This window comes from Mobula birostris, chromosome 14 (assembly GCF_030028105.1).
Source record: "Mobula birostris isolate sMobBir1 chromosome 14, sMobBir1.hap1, whole genome shotgun sequence".
In the NCBI taxonomy this organism is placed as follows: Eukaryota; Metazoa; Chordata; class Chondrichthyes; order Myliobatiformes; family Myliobatidae; genus Mobula; species Mobula birostris.
Genome location: NC_092383.1, coordinates 89,051,004 through 89,069,599, shown reverse-complemented (window position 1 = coordinate 89,069,599; position 18,596 = coordinate 89,051,004). Strand labels below are relative to the sequence as shown.

The 18,596-nt window shown below is 39.7% G+C and overlaps 1 protein-coding gene across 1 annotated transcript in view; it reads left to right on the top strand.

Annotated features, from left to right (window-relative positions):
* Positions 1–16,904, top strand: part of LOC140210077 (ras-related protein Rab-7L1-like) — a 34,786-nt gene extending 17,882 nt beyond the window's left edge. Inside the window, exons 2-5 of the mRNA XM_072278869.1 lie at positions 2,914–2,985; positions 10,504–10,685; positions 14,444–14,565; positions 14,743–16,904. Of these exons, the coding sequence (XP_072134970.1) occupies positions 2,914–2,985; positions 10,504–10,685; positions 14,444–14,565; positions 14,743–14,866 (500 nt within the window). The 3' untranslated portion in view covers positions 14,867–16,904. The remainder of the gene's footprint in view (positions 1–2,913; positions 2,986–10,503; positions 10,686–14,443; positions 14,566–14,742) is intronic.
* The last annotated feature ends 1,692 nt before the right edge of the window (positions 16,905–18,596 follow it).

Genomic DNA, 18,596 nt, shown 5'->3' with positions numbered 1-18,596 from the left:
TGACCATCCACACCACCACCAGGCACACATTTATTACCTCTTTCTAATTGGCCCTACTACATGTTAATCAGAATCTTCCAGATCTCACCTGACAAAGGACACTTGTGCCAGAATGCTGCTTCTGAATTTCATTTCAGTGTTCAACGCTATTGTCCCACAGACCTTGGTGAACAAACTCCTACTCCTCGGTCTAAATACACCACCGTGCAGCTGGGTGTTGGACTTACTAATGAACAAACCTCAAAAGTCAGGATGCCCAACTTCTCCCCCTCAACACGAGTACCCCCCAGGGCTATGTGCTGAGCCATTGCAGTACACTCTGCTTGTATGTGACTGCACGGCCAAACATTTGAGTGATTGCATCATCAAGTTTGCCAATGACACAACAGAGGAAGAGCTCATCAGCGATGATCATCTCTGTAGGTGGAAGAGCTCGAGGGTTGGTGTCAGGCAAATAAACTCTTCCTCAATGTCAAAAAGACAGGAGATGATTATCGACTTCAGAAGAACTCTCTCCACTTTTTATATCAGCAGCACAACAGTGGTAACTGCAAGCAGATTCAAACTCCTGGGAGTGCACATCACACACAACCTCTCATGGTACCAGAATACATCCTACACAGTCATGAAAGCTTACCAATGCCTCTACTTTTTGAGGAGGCTGAAGAGAACTGGAATTTGCATATCCGTACTCACATCATTCTGCAGATGCATGAGCATCCGAACAAACTGCAGCACTGCTTGGTATGAAAACCACACTGCTGCAGACAGCAAGGCTCTATAGTGGGTATTCCAAACTACCCAGCGCACCAGCCTACCCTCCACCAAGGACATGTATATGGAAAGATGTTGGAAAATGACCAGTAGCATTAAGAAGGATCCCACCCACCCTGTTTGTGGACAGTTTGCCCCACTCCTATCAGGGAGGTGACTACGCTGCATCCACACTAGGACCCCCAGACGCAAAAACTGCTACTTTCCCTAAGCTGCAAGGCTGATCAACACCTCTACCCACTAACTCCTCCACTAATTTGTTATTTCCCGTTATTCACCTTGTGTATAGCCCAGCATCATTTTATGGAAAATCGATCAATCTATGTATATAAGCTATCTTATGTATTTATTGTTTTCTAAATATTATTGTATTCTTTATCTTTTGTGGGTTTTCTTGTGCTGCATCATATCTGGAGTAACAATTATTTAGTTCTCCTTACACTTGTGTACAGGAAATGGTATTAAACAATCTTGAATCTCAATCAAGATTCTCTCAACCCAACCTTAATCTCTTCCCCCTCTCTCACTGTACTGAAACTTAAAATTTGTTGTTTTTTTTTTTTTTTTTAAAGATTTATTTTTTCCCAGTAGTAATGAAAGGTTCCAACTTCCTCAAATACTGTTTGACTGGAAGGTAGACCACACTTTGCTTCAATTTCGGGTTTCCAACAGCCTGCACTATTTAACCATTAGTGGACTTGATTTGCATTGTCATTAAATGTCTGATTCTAGGAAGATCTTCACTGGGGACCAGAATTGTCTAAGATGAGTGTTGTGTTGCGCCGCGGTAGCATAGGGGTTAGCGTGACACTATTTGGGGAGTTCTGGAGTTTGGCGTTCTGTGAGGAGTCTCGGTATGTCCTCCCCGTGGAATGGGTAGGTTCTCCCTGGGTGCTCCAGTTACCCCCTCAGTCCAAAGATGTACCAGGTAGGTTAATAGGTCATTGTAAATTGTCCCGTGATTAGGCGAGGGTTAATTCTGTTTGAGGCGGGGTGTGAAGAGTTGGCAGGGCCTAATCCGTGCTACATTGCTAAAATAAGACGAATAAAATAATAATTGACCACCCAGGTAGACGGTGGTGAAAATGGCGCTTAGCACACTGATCTTAATCAGTCAGGGCATTGAGCGTAAGAGTTAAGATATTATGTTACAATTGTACAAGTCATTGGTGAGGTGGCACTTGGAGTGCCATGTACAGTTTTGGTCACTGTTATTAGGAAGGAGTAACGGGGTGGAGATGCGTCTGCAGCACCTACTTAGGCTCCCTCCCCCCGATCATGGTCATGTGAAACCATGGGAGCAGGTGGTGAATATCACAAGTTCTGGTTATGCGACCACTGATGCCAGGCAGAGAATCTCTGAAGAATATTGATAATGACTGGGGTCACCCGTCTCTTAAAGGCACTGCCCAGAAGAAGGCAATGGCAAACCACTTCTGCAGAAAAATTTGCCAAGAACAGTCATGGTCATTGGAAGACCCTGATCGCCCATGTCATACGACATGGCACATGGTGATGTTACTAGGAAGGATGTGGTCAAACAAGATGGAGTGCAGAAAAGATTTGGGATGTGGCCAGAACTGGAGGGCTGAGTCATTGGAAGAGGTTGGCTAGGTTTGGTCTTTATTCTTTGCAACATGTGAGAAAGCAGGGTGGCCTTAGAAAAATTGAGAGGCATAGTTAAGGTGCATGTTACGTCTTTTTTCCAGCATAAGAGTCTAAAACGAGGGAGCATGTGTTTAGTGTATGAGGGTAAAGATTTGGAAGGGTCCTGAGAGGTGGCAACTTGCAGAGGGTGGTGAGCATGTGGATTGAGCTGCCAGAGGAAGTGGCTGAAGCAGGTACAATAGTGTTTTTTAAAAAAAAAACACTCGGATGGGTACAGAAAGGGATGGAGCTTAGAGGGAGGTGGGCTGAATATAGGAAACTGGAACTAGCTGTGTGGGCAACACAGCTAGTTCCAGTTTCTGTTTGGCATGGATTGATTACACTGAAGGGTCTGTGTCCATGCTGTTTTGCTCTTTGACTCTAATGATGATCTTACACTAAATTATATCTGATAATGTCATTGAATGTTATTCAAGAGTTTTCTCTTTAGAAACACCAACTTCTATACTAACCAATATACTTTGATTTCAGTGGACTTTGCTTTGAAAATTTTACAATGGTCTGACACGGAGACTGTTCGATTACAGCTCTGGGATATAGCAGGTAAGTGTCCATTTCTGTTTGTGCTGGACTTCGTGTATCAAAATCAATTCAATTCAAATTTAGTTGTCATTTCAATCATGCATGAATACTCATGAATGCAGCCAAATGAAACAGCATTACTACGGCGTCAAGGTGCAAATCACAGCAGTCACACACAGCACAAAACACACATTAGACACACAAAAAATGATAGTATCGCTCAATAAGGGTTTAAAAACTCACGCCATTAATCCACAGTCGACTACAATACAGCCTGACTCCTCCATCCTGGATGCCTCCACCTCCACCCACACAAGACATCTCAGCCTGAGGCCCAGTCCTTGCATATACAAGATAACAAGCCCATATAGAATATCAGTAAAAAAAAATACAACCACACAAAATATACGTGTATATTGTCCAAATCCTTATTCCACTGTAATCTTCAGTCGACCACAAATGAGCATGTCTTCAACCAAGTGAACACTGTGGGGGTGGCCTCGACTCCAGCCCTTGGTGGAGTGCACTGGCTCAGATGCCTCTCTCCCGGAGGCTGAAAAACAGGTGACCCACTGCTGCTTGAGGCCCAGTCCTCGCCATGACCCGAGTCCCTGCAGCTCTGCATATCCACACCTGCACTTGGCCAATAAATCAGCAAACTGAACTTGCAGCATACCAGATTAATAGTGTCCAAAGGGGGTCTTGCAATTGCAAGAAAAGTGACCATGACGGCCACTCGCTATTTGATTGTAAACCTCCATCAACTCGGGCAGCAGCACATTGCACAGCTCCTTCATTTTGTCTGCTAGCAAGCAACTCGCTGATGGTGTAGACCTTCAGTACTTCAAGTCCTTAATGTATAGCAGGATCCTACAATCATTCAAAATGGGTTTAAATAGGACAGCAGCACCACCTGTTAACCCCATAGAAGCCATTGTGACTGAACGTGCTGCCATTTTACAGGAAGATCATCTCCTGAAGCAATGTTCGTATATCAGTAAGTCGATATATCATTATGTGCACCATACATAATCTAGTGAATATGTGGTGGAGCATGTGGAATATGCCACAGTTTATTTCAGAAATGTTCGTATATCAGTAAGTCGATATATTATTATGTGCACCATACATAATCTAGTGAATATGTGGTGGAGCATGTGGAATATGCCGCAGTTTATTTCAGAAATAGTTTTAAGGAGATAGTCTTGCAGCTGTACTTAGTGGCACTTATGTAGATTTAAAAACAATCAAATGAAACTTAAACTCAAAAGGTATCCCTGCTTTTGTATTTTATATAACCCTATTGCATTTGAAATTTGTATTTGTGTATATCTGCAGCACTGCAAGCAATTTTTCTTATTTTGCACACGTGTCTAATGATAATGGGGGGGGGATAATTATTAAATTGCTTTTAGTTGGATAGTTAACTTTTGTCACAGAACATTGTCAGGGCCAGAGTTCCTGTATCTAGCTTGTTCAGTCTCCTTTTTCATTTTACTGAGTTTAGATTAATTTTATTTCCAAAAATACACTTAATCTCATCTTCAATAATGAAAACATATGAAACCATGGTGCTGTGTAAACAAATAATTTGTAGCTCAGTTAAGAGTGGGATAAATCTAGCATGAGGGACAAAGGCAGGAGGAAAAGTTGCTGAAGAGGGAAGGAGATCTTTCTTGGTTAAAGGAAAGGTGGCAATGGTAGACCTGATTCTGAGAATGCAGCTTAAGTGGAAAGTAGAAAATGGCAATCGTAATAAGGTTATGAATGAATGTGGAAATGGATGAGAACCATTCAAAGATGAAAGTAGTCATTTGGAAAGCCGCTAATTTCAATGGGATGATCTAGCCTCTGTAGATCAGAATGGATTAAAACAAATTGGATAATGGGAGGTTCCTAAGGTTTCATTTGCAGTCTCAGTATTTTTCCATGAGAAGGAAGTCATGGAAATTAAAACTGCAACTTGGATAACCAAAGAGACACACCTAGGGTTGCTCTTCCGAGTACATTTGCAGTTGAGGGTAGACATGATAGTTTTTTAAAACTGAAGAACATAGATAGGGTAGACTGTCAGAATCTTTTTTTCCCCCCAAGATAGAGAAGTCAACCATCAGAGGACTTCAAGGTTAGAGGAGAGAAATTTAAAGGTTACATGAGTGGCAATTTTTTTTTTACTGGTAGATGCCTGGAATGAATTGCCAGGAGTTTAGCGGAAACAGGCAGCTTGGCAGAGTTTGAAGCTCTTTTATTTATATATATATATATATATATATACACACACACACACACATGAATACTTACAGAACTGAGGGGTATGGATGATATACAAGGAGGTTATTTAGTATATATTAGCATGAAGATTGGCTAAGAATCATGGGCTGAATAGTCTGTCCCGTGCTGTTCTGTTTTATGTTGTAAAATTGAGCAGAGAACTAAAAGCACGTGAAACACAACAAGTTATTAACATGTGAGGAGCCATCTGATTGCAGGAAGCTCAAAGGAGAAGTTAAAAGTAGGAAATGCTAGAGAGCATGTGAAAAGACTGACAATTAGCATAAAATAGGATTTCTTAAACATTTCGTCAACATGCAAATAGGAAATGTTGCAATAAGAAAAGTGGAGCCAATCAGAGACCAAAATGGAGTTTAATTCTTCGCTGGGAAAGATCAGCGTGATGGAGTCTCAGCAAATGACGTAGCTGATATTCTGGATAGCCTTTTTAAAAAAAAAAAGTGGCATTATCTAAAGGGCTAGATGCTTATGAAGTAAATAATCATCTGGTCCAAAAGGGATGCATCCAACATTGCAAGGGGATATAATAGAGGGCATTACACCGACTTGGCCATAGTCTTCCAAACAGGTATAGATTCAGGTATCTGACGGTTGAAAAATTGTAAATGTTACATCTGGAAATTAACATAAGATCATGTGCATTTTGAATCATACTATGAGATGCATTGCTTGTGTTGGGGCTTTCGGGGCAAACTGTAAGTGTTGCCACTTCCAGTATCAACATAGCATGCCTACAACTCACTAACTGTAACTAGTATGTCTTTGTAATGTGTGGGAAACCAGAGCACCCAAAGGAAACTTATGCAGTTATGAGGGGAATCTACAAACTCCTTGCAGACAGTAGTAGGAATTCTACCATGATCTTACAGCTAGAGTGCTGCAAAGTGTGCTATCCACTACACTACCACTCTGCGCTATAAGTGATAACCCTACCAAATGCAAATGAGTCAATTTAACCTGGGTAGCAGGAGAAGTTCTGGAAAAAATAAGGAATGAATTTGTAGATTTCCTGTGGAAAGCCAATGGATTGGTTAAAGGTAAATCGTGTCGTATTAATTTGATAGGATTTTTTCCGATAAAGTACAGAGGTTCAATGAAGGAAATCCCACTGTGATATATCTGGACTTTATAAGGCACTGGTGAGGACTCACCTTGAGTATTGTGAACAGTTTTGGGCCCTTCATCTTAGGAAAGATGTGCTGGCATTGGAGAGGGTCTGGAGGAAATTCACAAGGATGATTCCAGGAATGAACGTTTGGCTCGGGGTCTGTACTGGCAGGAATTCAGAAGGATGAGCATGGGGATCTCATTGAAACCTTTCGAATGTTGAAGGGCCTAGACACGAGGAAATCTGCAGATGCTGGAAATTCAAGCAACACACACAAAATATTGGTGGAACGCAGCAGGCCAGGCAGCATCTATAGGAAGAAGTACAGTGGACGTTTCGGGCTGAGACCCTTCGTCAGGACTAACTGAAAGAAGAGATAGTAAGAGATTTGAAAGTGAGAGGGGGAGGGGGAGATCCAAAATGATAGGAGAAGATAGGAGAAGGAGGGATGAAGCTAAGAGCTGGAAAGTTGATTGGCAAAAGGGATACAAGGCTGGAGAAGGGAGAGGATCATAGGACGAGAGACCTAGGGAGAAAGAAGGGGGGAGGGGAGCATCAGAGGAAGATGGAGAGCAAGCAAGGAGTTATTGTGAGAAGGACAGAGAGAGAAATAAAAAAGGAAAAATAAATAAGGGATGAGGTAAGAAGGGGAGGAGGGGCATTAACAGAAGTTAGAGAAGTCAATGTTAATGCCATCAGGTTGGAGGCTACCCAGATAGAATATAAGGTGTTGTTCCTCCAACTTGAGTGTGGCTTCATCTTGATAGTAGAGGATGCCATGGCGAGTACTGCGTCTGGTGCTCCCGGTGCGGCCTACTATATATTGGCGAGACCCGATGCAGACTGGGAGACCGTTTCGCTGAATACCTATGCTCTGTCCGCCAGAGAAAGCAGGATCTCCCAGTGGCCACACATTTCAATTCCACGTCCCATTCCCATTCTGGTATGTCTATCCACGGCCTCCTCTACTGTCAAGATAAAGCCGCACTCAGGTTGGAGGAACAACACCTTGTATTCTGTCTGGGTAGCCTCCAACCTGATGGCATGAACATTGACTTCTCTAACTTCCGTTAATGCCCCTTCTCCCCTTCGTACACCATCCCTTATTTATTTATTATTTTTTCCTTTTTTTCTCTCTCTGTCCCTCTCATAATAACTCCTTGCCTGCTCTCCATCTTCCTCTGGTGCTCCCCTCCCCCTTTCTTTCTCCCTAGGCCTCCTCCCGTCCCATGATCCTCTCCCTTCTCCAGCCTTGTATCCCTTTTGCCAATCAACTTTCCAGCTGTTAGCTTCATCCCTTCCCCTCCTGTCTTCTCCTATCATTATGGATCTCCCCCTCCCCCTCCCACTTTCAAATCTCTTACTATCTCTTCTTTCAGTTAGTCCCGATGAAGGGTCTCAGCCCGAAACGTCGACTGTACTTCTTCCTATAGATGCTGCCTGGCCTGCTGTGTTCCACCAGCATTTTGTGTGTGTAGATGTGGAAAGGATGTTTCTCATGGTGGGAGAGTCTAGGACAAGAGGGCACAGCATCAGGATAGAGGGGCGCCCTTTCAACACAGAAATGCGGAGAAATTTCTTTAGCCAAAAGGTGGTGAGTTTGTGGAATTTGTTGCCACTTGCAGCTCTGGAGGCCAGGTCGTTGGGTGTATTTAAGGCAGAGATTAATAGGTTCTTGATTGGACATGGCATCAAAGGTTATGGGGAGAAGACTGGGAACTGGGGTTGAGGAGGAGAAAAAAAAGGATCAGCCATGATTGGATGACGGAGCAGACTCGATGGGCCAGATGGCCTAATTCTGCTCCTATGTCTTATGGTCTTATGGACTTCCAAAACCAGTTGATAAAGTTAAGAATTCCTTGATCAATGGGAACACAGTGTTATTAAAAACAGTGTCAGACAAATGGGTACCATCGTAGTGTAGCACTTTGCGTGACATTATTACAGCTCAGAGTGTCAGAGTTCAATTATGGGGTCCTCTGTAAGCAAGTTTGTACATTCTCCCTGCGAATTGCTTGGATTTCCTCCAGATGCTCTGGTTTCCTACCACAGTCCAAAGACATACCGGTTAGTAGGTTAATTGGTCATTGTAAATTGTTACCTAATAAAGTTACGGTTAAATTGGCGGGTTGCTGGGCAGCATGGCTGGATGGGCTTATTCCACACTGTATCTCTAAATAAAATAATTAAAAATAAAATAAATAACAAAGAAACAGACCGTTTGATCCTCCAAGTCTAGACTGACCATCTATCACCCAATACATTAATCCTGCTACCTCAATTTTGGAACAAATTTTCAAAATTATGATTAAAGTTAGTTTAGATAAAAAATGACGCTGTCAATACAGCAGTTCATGTGCTGAAAAATATTTTTGCAGTGCTCATGCTTTTTTTCTTCACTCTTATTGGGTCTATGACAGAGTTCCAAATTGGAGTAGTACATGCTTTCAAAAAAGCCTTTGAAAAGGTAGTTTTTTTTTCTATGTGCCTCCTGACAAACGAATGTTAAGAATTGCAGATTTGTGTGATAGTCTAAGTATGCTTAACTTGCAGAGCAGTGTGTGGGTAGTTCACACTATAATTAGTGTGCCAACAGTGGATGGAGTTTCAATTAACTATTGCTTTGGAGTGATTATTGTTAGAATTGCACTGCAGTTGGTTGATATTTTATCACATTCCAGATTTCTACTTTGATGGAAAGAAATTTGCATCTTTGGGTGTCACTCCTTACAGGATGTCCAATCTTTAACCTCTGTATGTAGCCTTGAGTTTGTGATCAGTCCATTTGTTTCCAATCTCTAGGTAACTGAGGTATTGGTTCATGATTTGGCAATTCAAAAGACAGTTAAATTACACTTTTGGTTGTGGTTAATATTTGGCATTTCCATGGCGCAAATGTCATCTTTCACTTGTTAGCCAAACTTGTATGATGTCCAGGTCTTGCAACACGCTGACACAGAGTATACTCAGTGGCAACTTTATTAGGTTCAGGAGTGGAACCTAGTGTGGTATTCTGTTGCTATAGCCGATCCACTTGAAGGTTATATGTGCTGTGCATTCAGAGATGCTCTTCTGCATAACACTGCTGTAATGTGTGGTTATTTGAGCTATTATTGCCTTTCTTTCAGTTTGAGCCAGTCTGACCATTCCCTCTGACCTTTCACTAACAAGGCATTTCCCCCCCAGAACTACAGCTCACTGGATTTCTTTTTTGTTGTTGTTTTGCACCATTCTCTGCAAGGTAGAGCAGGGGTTCCCATCCCTTTTTTATGCCATGGACCAATACAACGAGCAAGGAGTCTGTGGACCCCAGGTTGGGAACCCCTGCTCTAGAGACTGTTGTGTGTGGAAATTCCAGGAGATCAGTTTCTGAGAAACTCCAACCACTCCATCTGGCACCAACAATCATTCCATGGTTAAAGTCACTTGTATTGCATTTCTTTCCCATTCTGATGTTTGAATAACTGAATCTCTTGACCAAGTCTGCATGCTTTTGTGCATTGAGTTGCTGTTACATGATTGGCTGATTAGATGTGTTAATGAGCAGGTATACCTAATAAAGTGACCACTGAGTGTATTTCATTAACTGAGAAATTTCAAATGGAACCGAACAGTCAGTAGTCAACACGCCACTTTTAATCTTGATTGAAGAAAGTTCATTGCATTCTGGAACTAGTAGAGCTATCAAAACCTAATTAAAATTTTCTGCTCTGTTGTTTGGATAACATAATTGGGAAGAATTGAGTGGTTGCATTTTACTGTGAATGTCATGGCAAAGAATAATACTCCTATCCTGATTGGAAATATCTCCTTGTGAAGCTGGGCAAGAATAGTTAATATTTGACAATTGATTATTTTTCTGCTTTGGTATCTATTGCAATCAGTAACAACGGATCAGCTGGAGAATTTATCCAATGTTACTATAAAATTATGCCTCGGTGAATTGTGGGAGTGCATTAGATACAGGTTTCTAGATTCATGTGTTAGATATTCACTGCAAAAGAAATTTGTACTTTCCCATATTGCTGACCTTTCTCCCCCTCATTTTGGCAAGAGAAAAATGTTTGCACCCTTTTGTAGGAGATAGAGATGATTGTAAATGAGCAAGCTGCAAAGAAATAATTAACGTGTGTTCTTAGGCCAAGAGCGATTTACATCCATGACCAGGTTATACTACAGAGATGCAGGAGCGTGCATCATCATGTTTGATGTGACAGACGTAACGACTTTCCACAGTTGTCTCAAGTGGAAGCGTGATTTAGACAGCAAAGTTACTCTGGTGGATGGAACTCCTGTGCCATGTATTCTCCTGGCAAACAAGGTGAATTTACCTAGATTTGATCTAGCTTTTGTGTTTAGATGATGTAATTTGACCATTCTCATAAGCAATACTTTTGAAGCCAAGGGTGCCCTGCTAACCTTAGTCTGGGGTGGTGGTAGAGGCAGATACTTTGGACTCTTAGGCAAAATAGAGAGCTAAATTTTTATTATTTGTTAAAATACAACACAGAATAGGCCCTTCAAGCTGCATCATCCAGCAATCCCCCAATTTAATCATGGGACAATTTTCAATGACCAATTAACCTACCAATGGTACATATTTGGACAGTGGGAGGAAACCGGAGCACCCGGAGGAAACACACGCGGTCATGGGGAGAACGTACAAGCTCCTTACAGGCAGTGGTGGGAATTGAACCTGGGTCGCTGGTACTGTAAGGCGTTTTGCTAACCAGTACACTACCGTGCCATGAAAGGGAAGCAATAGGTTGGTCATAGAGTAGATTAAAAGGTCTGTTACTATAAAGAAAAATATATAATGTGTGCGTGTAGCTAAACAAATGTTTGGACTTTATGATTAATGTTTAAGCAAAATGGATATTGAAGGAACTTCATCCAATTTGAACTGAAGTGCAAGCAGCAATTATTTTTCTTGAACGGCCTTTCTCTAACTTGCTTCATCTGGATGTCTGTCTAATTTGGACAATTGCACTGATGTTAGCCAAGGTCCAAAATCTTGTGTGCATAAAATGACATTTTTAGATTTCTGCTGTCTCAATGTGGGTAGAATCTTGGCCTTTCATATGCTATGAAGCAGTTATTCCAACTAAAAAATGCTACTTCAGAATTAGATATTTAGTGAAATTGATATTTAGTGAAATTGATTTGAGTTTCATCAGCCAAGAAAGAGTATTTTCCACAGATAAATCATTAAGGAAAGAACATCTCTTAATTATTAATGCTCCCCATGCTTAGATCAACAGTTTTCACGCACTTTGGATTAAGTCCACACATGCACTCAGGAAAGTATACACCTGTTCCCACACACCCCCATGAACACCTGACAAAATCATGGCTACCCTCCAAAGGAGTAGATGATATTCAGGGATTGCTGCAGTCTAGTAACAACCCTACAGTTGGAATAGGTAAACTGCTGAAAGTATTTTATTTTTGTTTAACTTTGTTATATATCAAATCACCTTAATTTTTCAATCATTCTGTTTGTTCTTATTGAAAGAAATCTGGTACTCCATGTTGGGAATTATCATTTAAGATGAAAAGTACACAGTAAATCTATAAATTAGTTAATATTTAAACTTAAAGGATCTGTAATCATGTCCTGCCACAATCTTGGAGCTCTATTATACAACATTACCCTTTATTAAGATAAAGAATATTGGGTAGTGTTGTTCAAATGTCTCATTTAATATCTTGAGTGGTTTCTTACATTTTTCATCACAGGTTATTCACCTTAATTCATCTGCCTATGATAATCTTTCAATATTAAATTTGTATTTTTACATTTGCACCTTTTTCAATGTACTCGCTCATTTCTGATTAACGGGCATCACTTTCTTGCACATTAATTTCTATTTTAATTCCTCCATTCAAATGTGATTGAACTGCTCACCTGATCATGAAGATTGTTCAATTGGATTTCTGAAAAATACAAAAGTCCATGACAATAGAACCAGCTTCATTAGTAACCAGGCATCATATGGAAACTTAACTATTTCAAATTTGTGATATTTATTTTTCTACTCCGTTTTAGGTGTTGCCTTTTTGTCCTATCTCAAATAATTCTGCTCACGTTTTGACTTTATTCAATCACGTGATTGTGGTATTTTCCTGTGTTTATACTTATTTGCCACATGAAACTTCCATATCCTAAAAACAGTTTAACAGACGAAGAGTCTCGGCCTGAAACGTCGACTGCACCTCTTCCTACAGATGCTGCCTGGCCTGCTGCGTTCACCAGCACTTTGATGTGTGTAACAGTTTTCTCTATCCAGCTCCTTGTTACTTTGATAACTGAAAGTGTACTTGGGTGCCCTTTTGTGCTCAAACATGTGATTCAAGTTCAGGGTTTCTTAATGTTGGGTAAAAGTGCAAAAGTGGAAATAGGATGCCTCCAACTTTAACTTCAAATTTATTGTTATAGGCAGATATATGCAGGGTTTAAATGCCATGAAAACCTTGAATGTGGGATAGAATAAATAATATTGAAAGACTGAGAGATAAGAAAAATATAGTCCAACCTGTCCTCAAATTTCAGATGGAAAAGAGATATCTTCTTATTATGCTCCTTCTAGCTGTGGAGAAGTGCTGGTGGAAGCTTGAGTCAGCGAAACAGCAGGGATTCAGCCCCTTCAGCCAATGACCGCATCCAGCAAGCTAGACCCAATTTCCTGTGTTTGCCCCATATCGCTCCTCGTTCCAACCCTCCGTGTACCTATCCAAGTAAAATTAAATTGTACCATTGTACCTCTGGCAGCTCGTTCCACATCCACACCACCCTCTGTGTGGGGGAAAACTTGACCCTTGAGTCCTTTTTTAAATCTTTTCCCCTCTCATCCTAAATCTGTCCCTCAGTTTTGAATTCCCCTACCCTGGGGAAATGACTTAAGCCCACCTTATAATTTTAAACACTTCTATAAAGTTTCCCCTTATTCTCATTAGTAACTTTTCTATTGCCCATGGTGGGTTAAGACTGTAAAAGACATGTTGAGGTGAGTTTAACAGGTGTCATTTGTTCATTAGCATAGCTAACGTTATTTAAACTAGCCGGCTAGCTGCTAAGGAGCTACTCTATTGCAGACATCCCACCTCTCCCAGAAGATCCGGGAGTCTCCCGCAAATTGATGGTGCTACCTCCCTGAAATGAATTTTTGCAGGATGGGATGTCTGCACTCTGTTCCTATTACACTTGCTCATGCCCTACTATTCATGGTATAAATCCTACACTGGTTTGACCTTCAAAGATTTACAAAGACTCCAACCATTCAGGAGCAGGCAGATGTGATACGGAAACCTGAACAGAAATTATGTCTTGTAGATTTTTAAAGATTTGACCAGCAGATGGTGCCACATTCATTGTACATCAGCATGGAATAGTCACATAGATTTCCCCAAGGTTGGAGAATTCAGTACTAGAGGGCAGTGATAGAAGATGAGTGCAGAGAGGTTTAAGAAACCTGAGGTAACTTTAACACAAGTGTATAAGCTGCCAGAGGAAGTGGTTTAAGTGGGTACAAATGCAACAATTAAGAGGCATTTGGATAAATCGATGGAGGGGTGGGGCTTGGAGGGTTATGAGCTGAACACAAGCGGATTGGACAAGGAGGGTGCTATGGTTGCATAGCCCAGTTGGACCGCAGGCTCTGTCTCTGTGCTGTATTACTCCAGCATAATACCATTAGCATAGGGAAAATGACAACATTTAAAATATTTTCAGAGTAATTTTTTCAGTGAAGTTGCTTGCCAATTTGCATTAAGATTTGCAGGCAGGGAAGGCTGCATTTTGGTTTTGACTTTTTGGTACTGAATTTAACTTTATCCTATCTTTGCCAACCACAGAAGTACTTCTACCACAACACACTCAAGTCTTTGCTCTGGCCTTAAGTATTTTTTCTTTCCACCCATTATAGTTATTTTATACATGAATTGTAGTTTTTAGTATTATTTTAAAATGTAATTACTACTTTAACTTCCTAAAATGCAATTGTATATGGAATTAGTATTTTGATAGAATTGTGCTTTTTGTTTGGCATTTTACCCTCCCCCCGCCCCCGTTCCAAATAGTGTGACTTATCAGAATGGGCAATCACAAGGAAAGAGATTGATGCCTTCAGTAAAGAGAACCATTTTGTTGGTTGGATTGAAACATCTGTGAAAGAAAACAAGAATGTTGCTCAAGCTATGAGGTAAGCTGCAGAACTGCTCTATAAATAATTTTTCATTAAATTATGAAGATAATTGGCTAATTAGTTTCAAGACTTAACCCATGCAGTTTAAAATTCAAGTGCCTACGTAATTCAGCATGCTATTGTATTGATGAGTGTGTTACTCTTTAACTTAATTCCACTTGTTTTGTTTTGCAGTGTGTTAGTAGAGTGTTTGATGTCGAAGTCCTGTTTGGGAACTCCAACCCAAAGCCAAGGGGATTATATTGAACTTAAAAACGTGCCAACCAGTGAAAAGCCTTGGAGTTCAGGATGCTGTTGAAAAATTGATCCTCGGGACACCAAGGAAAATTGTACTACCTGTAAGACTTGTAAAGATTTAGATTTTTATGCCCAAAGGAGATCTGAACATGAAAGTTAACACCGACTAGTTGGTTAGTAGATTCATTCTACTAAAAGTTCAGTTGAAGTTTTCCAACTGCCATCACTTCTGATGCAAAATTTGATTTAATACGCGTTTGGCAGGCGTTAGCAGAGGCATTGACTCGAGCAAGTAAAGTTTAAAAAACAACCTTCAGTATTGTACATTTATGAATTGAGTCTGTTGGGGGTTTCTATTGCATCAACTTCTGCCTTTGATTGATCCAGGTTCAGGTGGAATAGAAATAAGCTATTCACTGGATTAGTTTCAATGTGATGAGCTGCTCACTTTATAATTGTGCCTATACCTCTGGACTTCTGTAAAAAGCAAATGACGATTCTGTACTCTACCTACTTCCTATTGTACATATTTATTATATTGTGTGCTACTAGACTTTAACATTGTTAAATAGGATAAGGTTTTGCAGATATACATCCACAGGGGAAAGAACTTGATGAATCTTATGGGACATTGTAAGCTGCTTGATTAAATTTTTATTGCTAGTTTTTACTACCACAGTGTAATGAAGTAATAAATCATTTAATTGAGTTTTTTTTTCAACCAGCCAGTAGTGGTTAGATTTTTTTTTGTGATGAACATGGCAAAATCCCACACAGTGAGTCATTTTCAAATCTGTTTACTTTTTTTTATTAGATGTGTGTTTATCGCTGAACTTGATTCATCTTTGTACAGTAAAAATCGCAGGTGCTGCTTCAAATAAGAAGCATCTCAATCTAGAGGTGATAGCTTATTTTAATATAAATTACACTTTTTCACTTAATGTGATTAAATGTGCTTGTTATAATCTGTGGTACTTCATATGTACAAATAGTACTGAAATTTCTCTTAATTCCAAAGGATGGATATTGGGAATTTCAGAAAATCTACAAAAATCTTAAATATTTCAGAATCTGAATATTAAAACAAAATTCAGTGAATTCTAGATTTGGTATTTGTGAATCGGGGAAATCCAATACTGCTAATATTGTTCTTTTATTCTTTCCACTTTAGCACTCTTGAACAATTTTCTATTGAAATGGTCTTTGGGGATGACCTACAATGCAATATTTAAGAATTGTTTATCTTAATGTGTGATCTTTGAAGCATCTCCTTGAATGCACAAGTTATTCAGCCAAGATCTGTACAATTCAATGAACGTTTCTACTTTCTCCTGATATTTCCTTATCCTTTTGGCAAAAATACAAAAAAAAATTGCACTTGTGCATTGTATTTTTTACAGCATCAACAGAAATCTATAAATTTTTTTTTGTTTTGAGCTTTGACATTAGGGAATTATTTTTGTAATCAAAGGAGCATTTTAGACATTCTGTACAATTATTTGCAATTTCCTACTAAAATGTTGCTGCAGAATGAATATTTGGAGAAGGGTCAACTGTTATAGTGGGTATAACATGAAAATGATATGGGTGGTAAACGAAACTGATTTACCTGAAATAATAAATCTCTATATAAAATTGTTAGAATGCACTCAAACTGGTATTATACAGAATACACACCAAAAGGGAAGCAGACACATGCCTCTCTCACTTTTCATAATACATATTTTCATAATATAAATCTCCTTTTGAGATTTTATTCTAGAGCATTGCAGTATTGATTCTGGTCACCTTGTATGATTTGATCATGAATTTACTTCGCATTCCTCATCCAGCTTTGTTAAACAGTAGATAACAATTTTATTCAAGCTAACCCCTTTCTCATCATGTACTTTGTTACCATAAAGACTGATACTAGAATTACAAGGTTATAGCACTGCTCAGGACTTTTGATGGCAATGATATCCTATTTATGAACACTGCTTGTATATATGACCAAAAATTTCACCATATTGTCTTCCTCAAATAGGCATTTAAAGCAAATCTCATGTCAAATATAGCAATTTTATTTTGTATGTGACAGATACATGTATGTATAAAAATAAAGACATTTATTTTAAATACTGTAATTCAAATTGTTGAACTTGAATTTAAGGTGCAAAGTGTTAATGATTTTGGTTGAGTTTAATGATTTAATATACCATAATCAAACCAGGTATTCTTTTAAAAGGAAGTACAAAGTGCAAAAAGAATCCAAGTAAAACTTTCCCAAGAATGTTGGGTAAATTACTTTTTGCTGCATTTCAATCATTTATGTAGCAAAATTCCATGAGAGAATTATCAAGTACTCTTAGGTACAAAAGGAAGGTATTTTGAAAGTGAAATCTTGGTTTTGGGGTGTGAATTCAAGATCTTTGAGTCAAAAAGTTGTAATGTACATACCAGAAGCACAGTGCCTCAGTTTGGGAAAGTTCGCGGTCTTTAGAGTTGGAGGGATTTAGGCCCTGTGAGGATTTGTAGACAAACATGAAAAATTTTAAACTGAGGCATTGATTCTCCAGGAACCAATGTTAGATCAGTTCCAAAGAAAACCAGCAATGGAAATTGGTGCAAATTTTAATATTGATTCATCTCCATCTTGCGCACAGTGGCATGCAAGCCACAATACATGGTGTGGCACAATAATGTAGGGGGGTTTGGACACGATGCCAGTGATCACAGATTGGGGTTCCATTCCTGCTGCTGTCTGTAAGGAGTTTATACATTGTTCCTGTGACTGCACGAGTTTCCTCAGAGTGCTCCAGTTTCCTCCTCCTCTTCCAAAGATGTACAGTTAGGGTTGGTGAGTTGTGGCATATTATGTTGGTGTTGGGAGCGGATTGCCCAGTACAATCCTTGCTGGTTTGATTCGATGCAAAACTGTGCTTTTCACTAAATGTTCCACTGTACATATCAAAAAGCTAATCTTTCTACTAACCAAACTGGTTTACAACACTGCCTATCTTGAAGACTGGTGTCAAACAAGACTTCCCATGATATTTCTTGCCTCGATGTTGCACTCATCTCTGATAAATCTCCTGGAGTGGAACAAAACTAATGGGGATCTTCTCGTATCTGCTATGTAGTCATTGTAGTTTGAGTACAAATGAACTGCAACAGTAAACAGAAAACACATCCTTGCACATTTAGCTCTTAGCTGTCAATGTTCAGTGAAGGATGGGCCTTGTACCCAACATTTGCAGGACGCAGATCCTTTACTAACCTGTCTCTGTGCCACGTTGCTCTCCAATAATGTCTGTGAGAAATGTGAACAATGTTGACCACTTCCCATTATCCCAGGCAGACATCAATGATGAAATGTACCATTGACATCAAAACCAAGCATAGCTTCTGATCGATTGAGAGAAAATACATGTGAAAGATGTGACCGTAGACCTGGCACATAACTTGTCTGCGGTGCAGCAGTGATCTGCAGGGTATAATTTCACTTCTCCCATTGTTGAAAAGTTTCCACAAACTATGGACTCACTTTAAAGGCCTCTTCATCTAATGTTCTCTATTTATGGCTTCTTTATTATTATTATTATTATTTTTACTTTTTGTATTTGCATAGTTTGTTGTCTTTTGCTCACTGGTTGAATGCCCAAGTTGGTGTGGTCTTTCGTTGATTCTATTATGTTTACTATTCTATTATGGATATGTTGAGTGTGCCAGCAAAATCATAGAACTTTGATCTCTGCCCCATGTGCTTGTGGGACTTGGGCTACCTGCAATAGGCTCCTCAGGGCACTGGA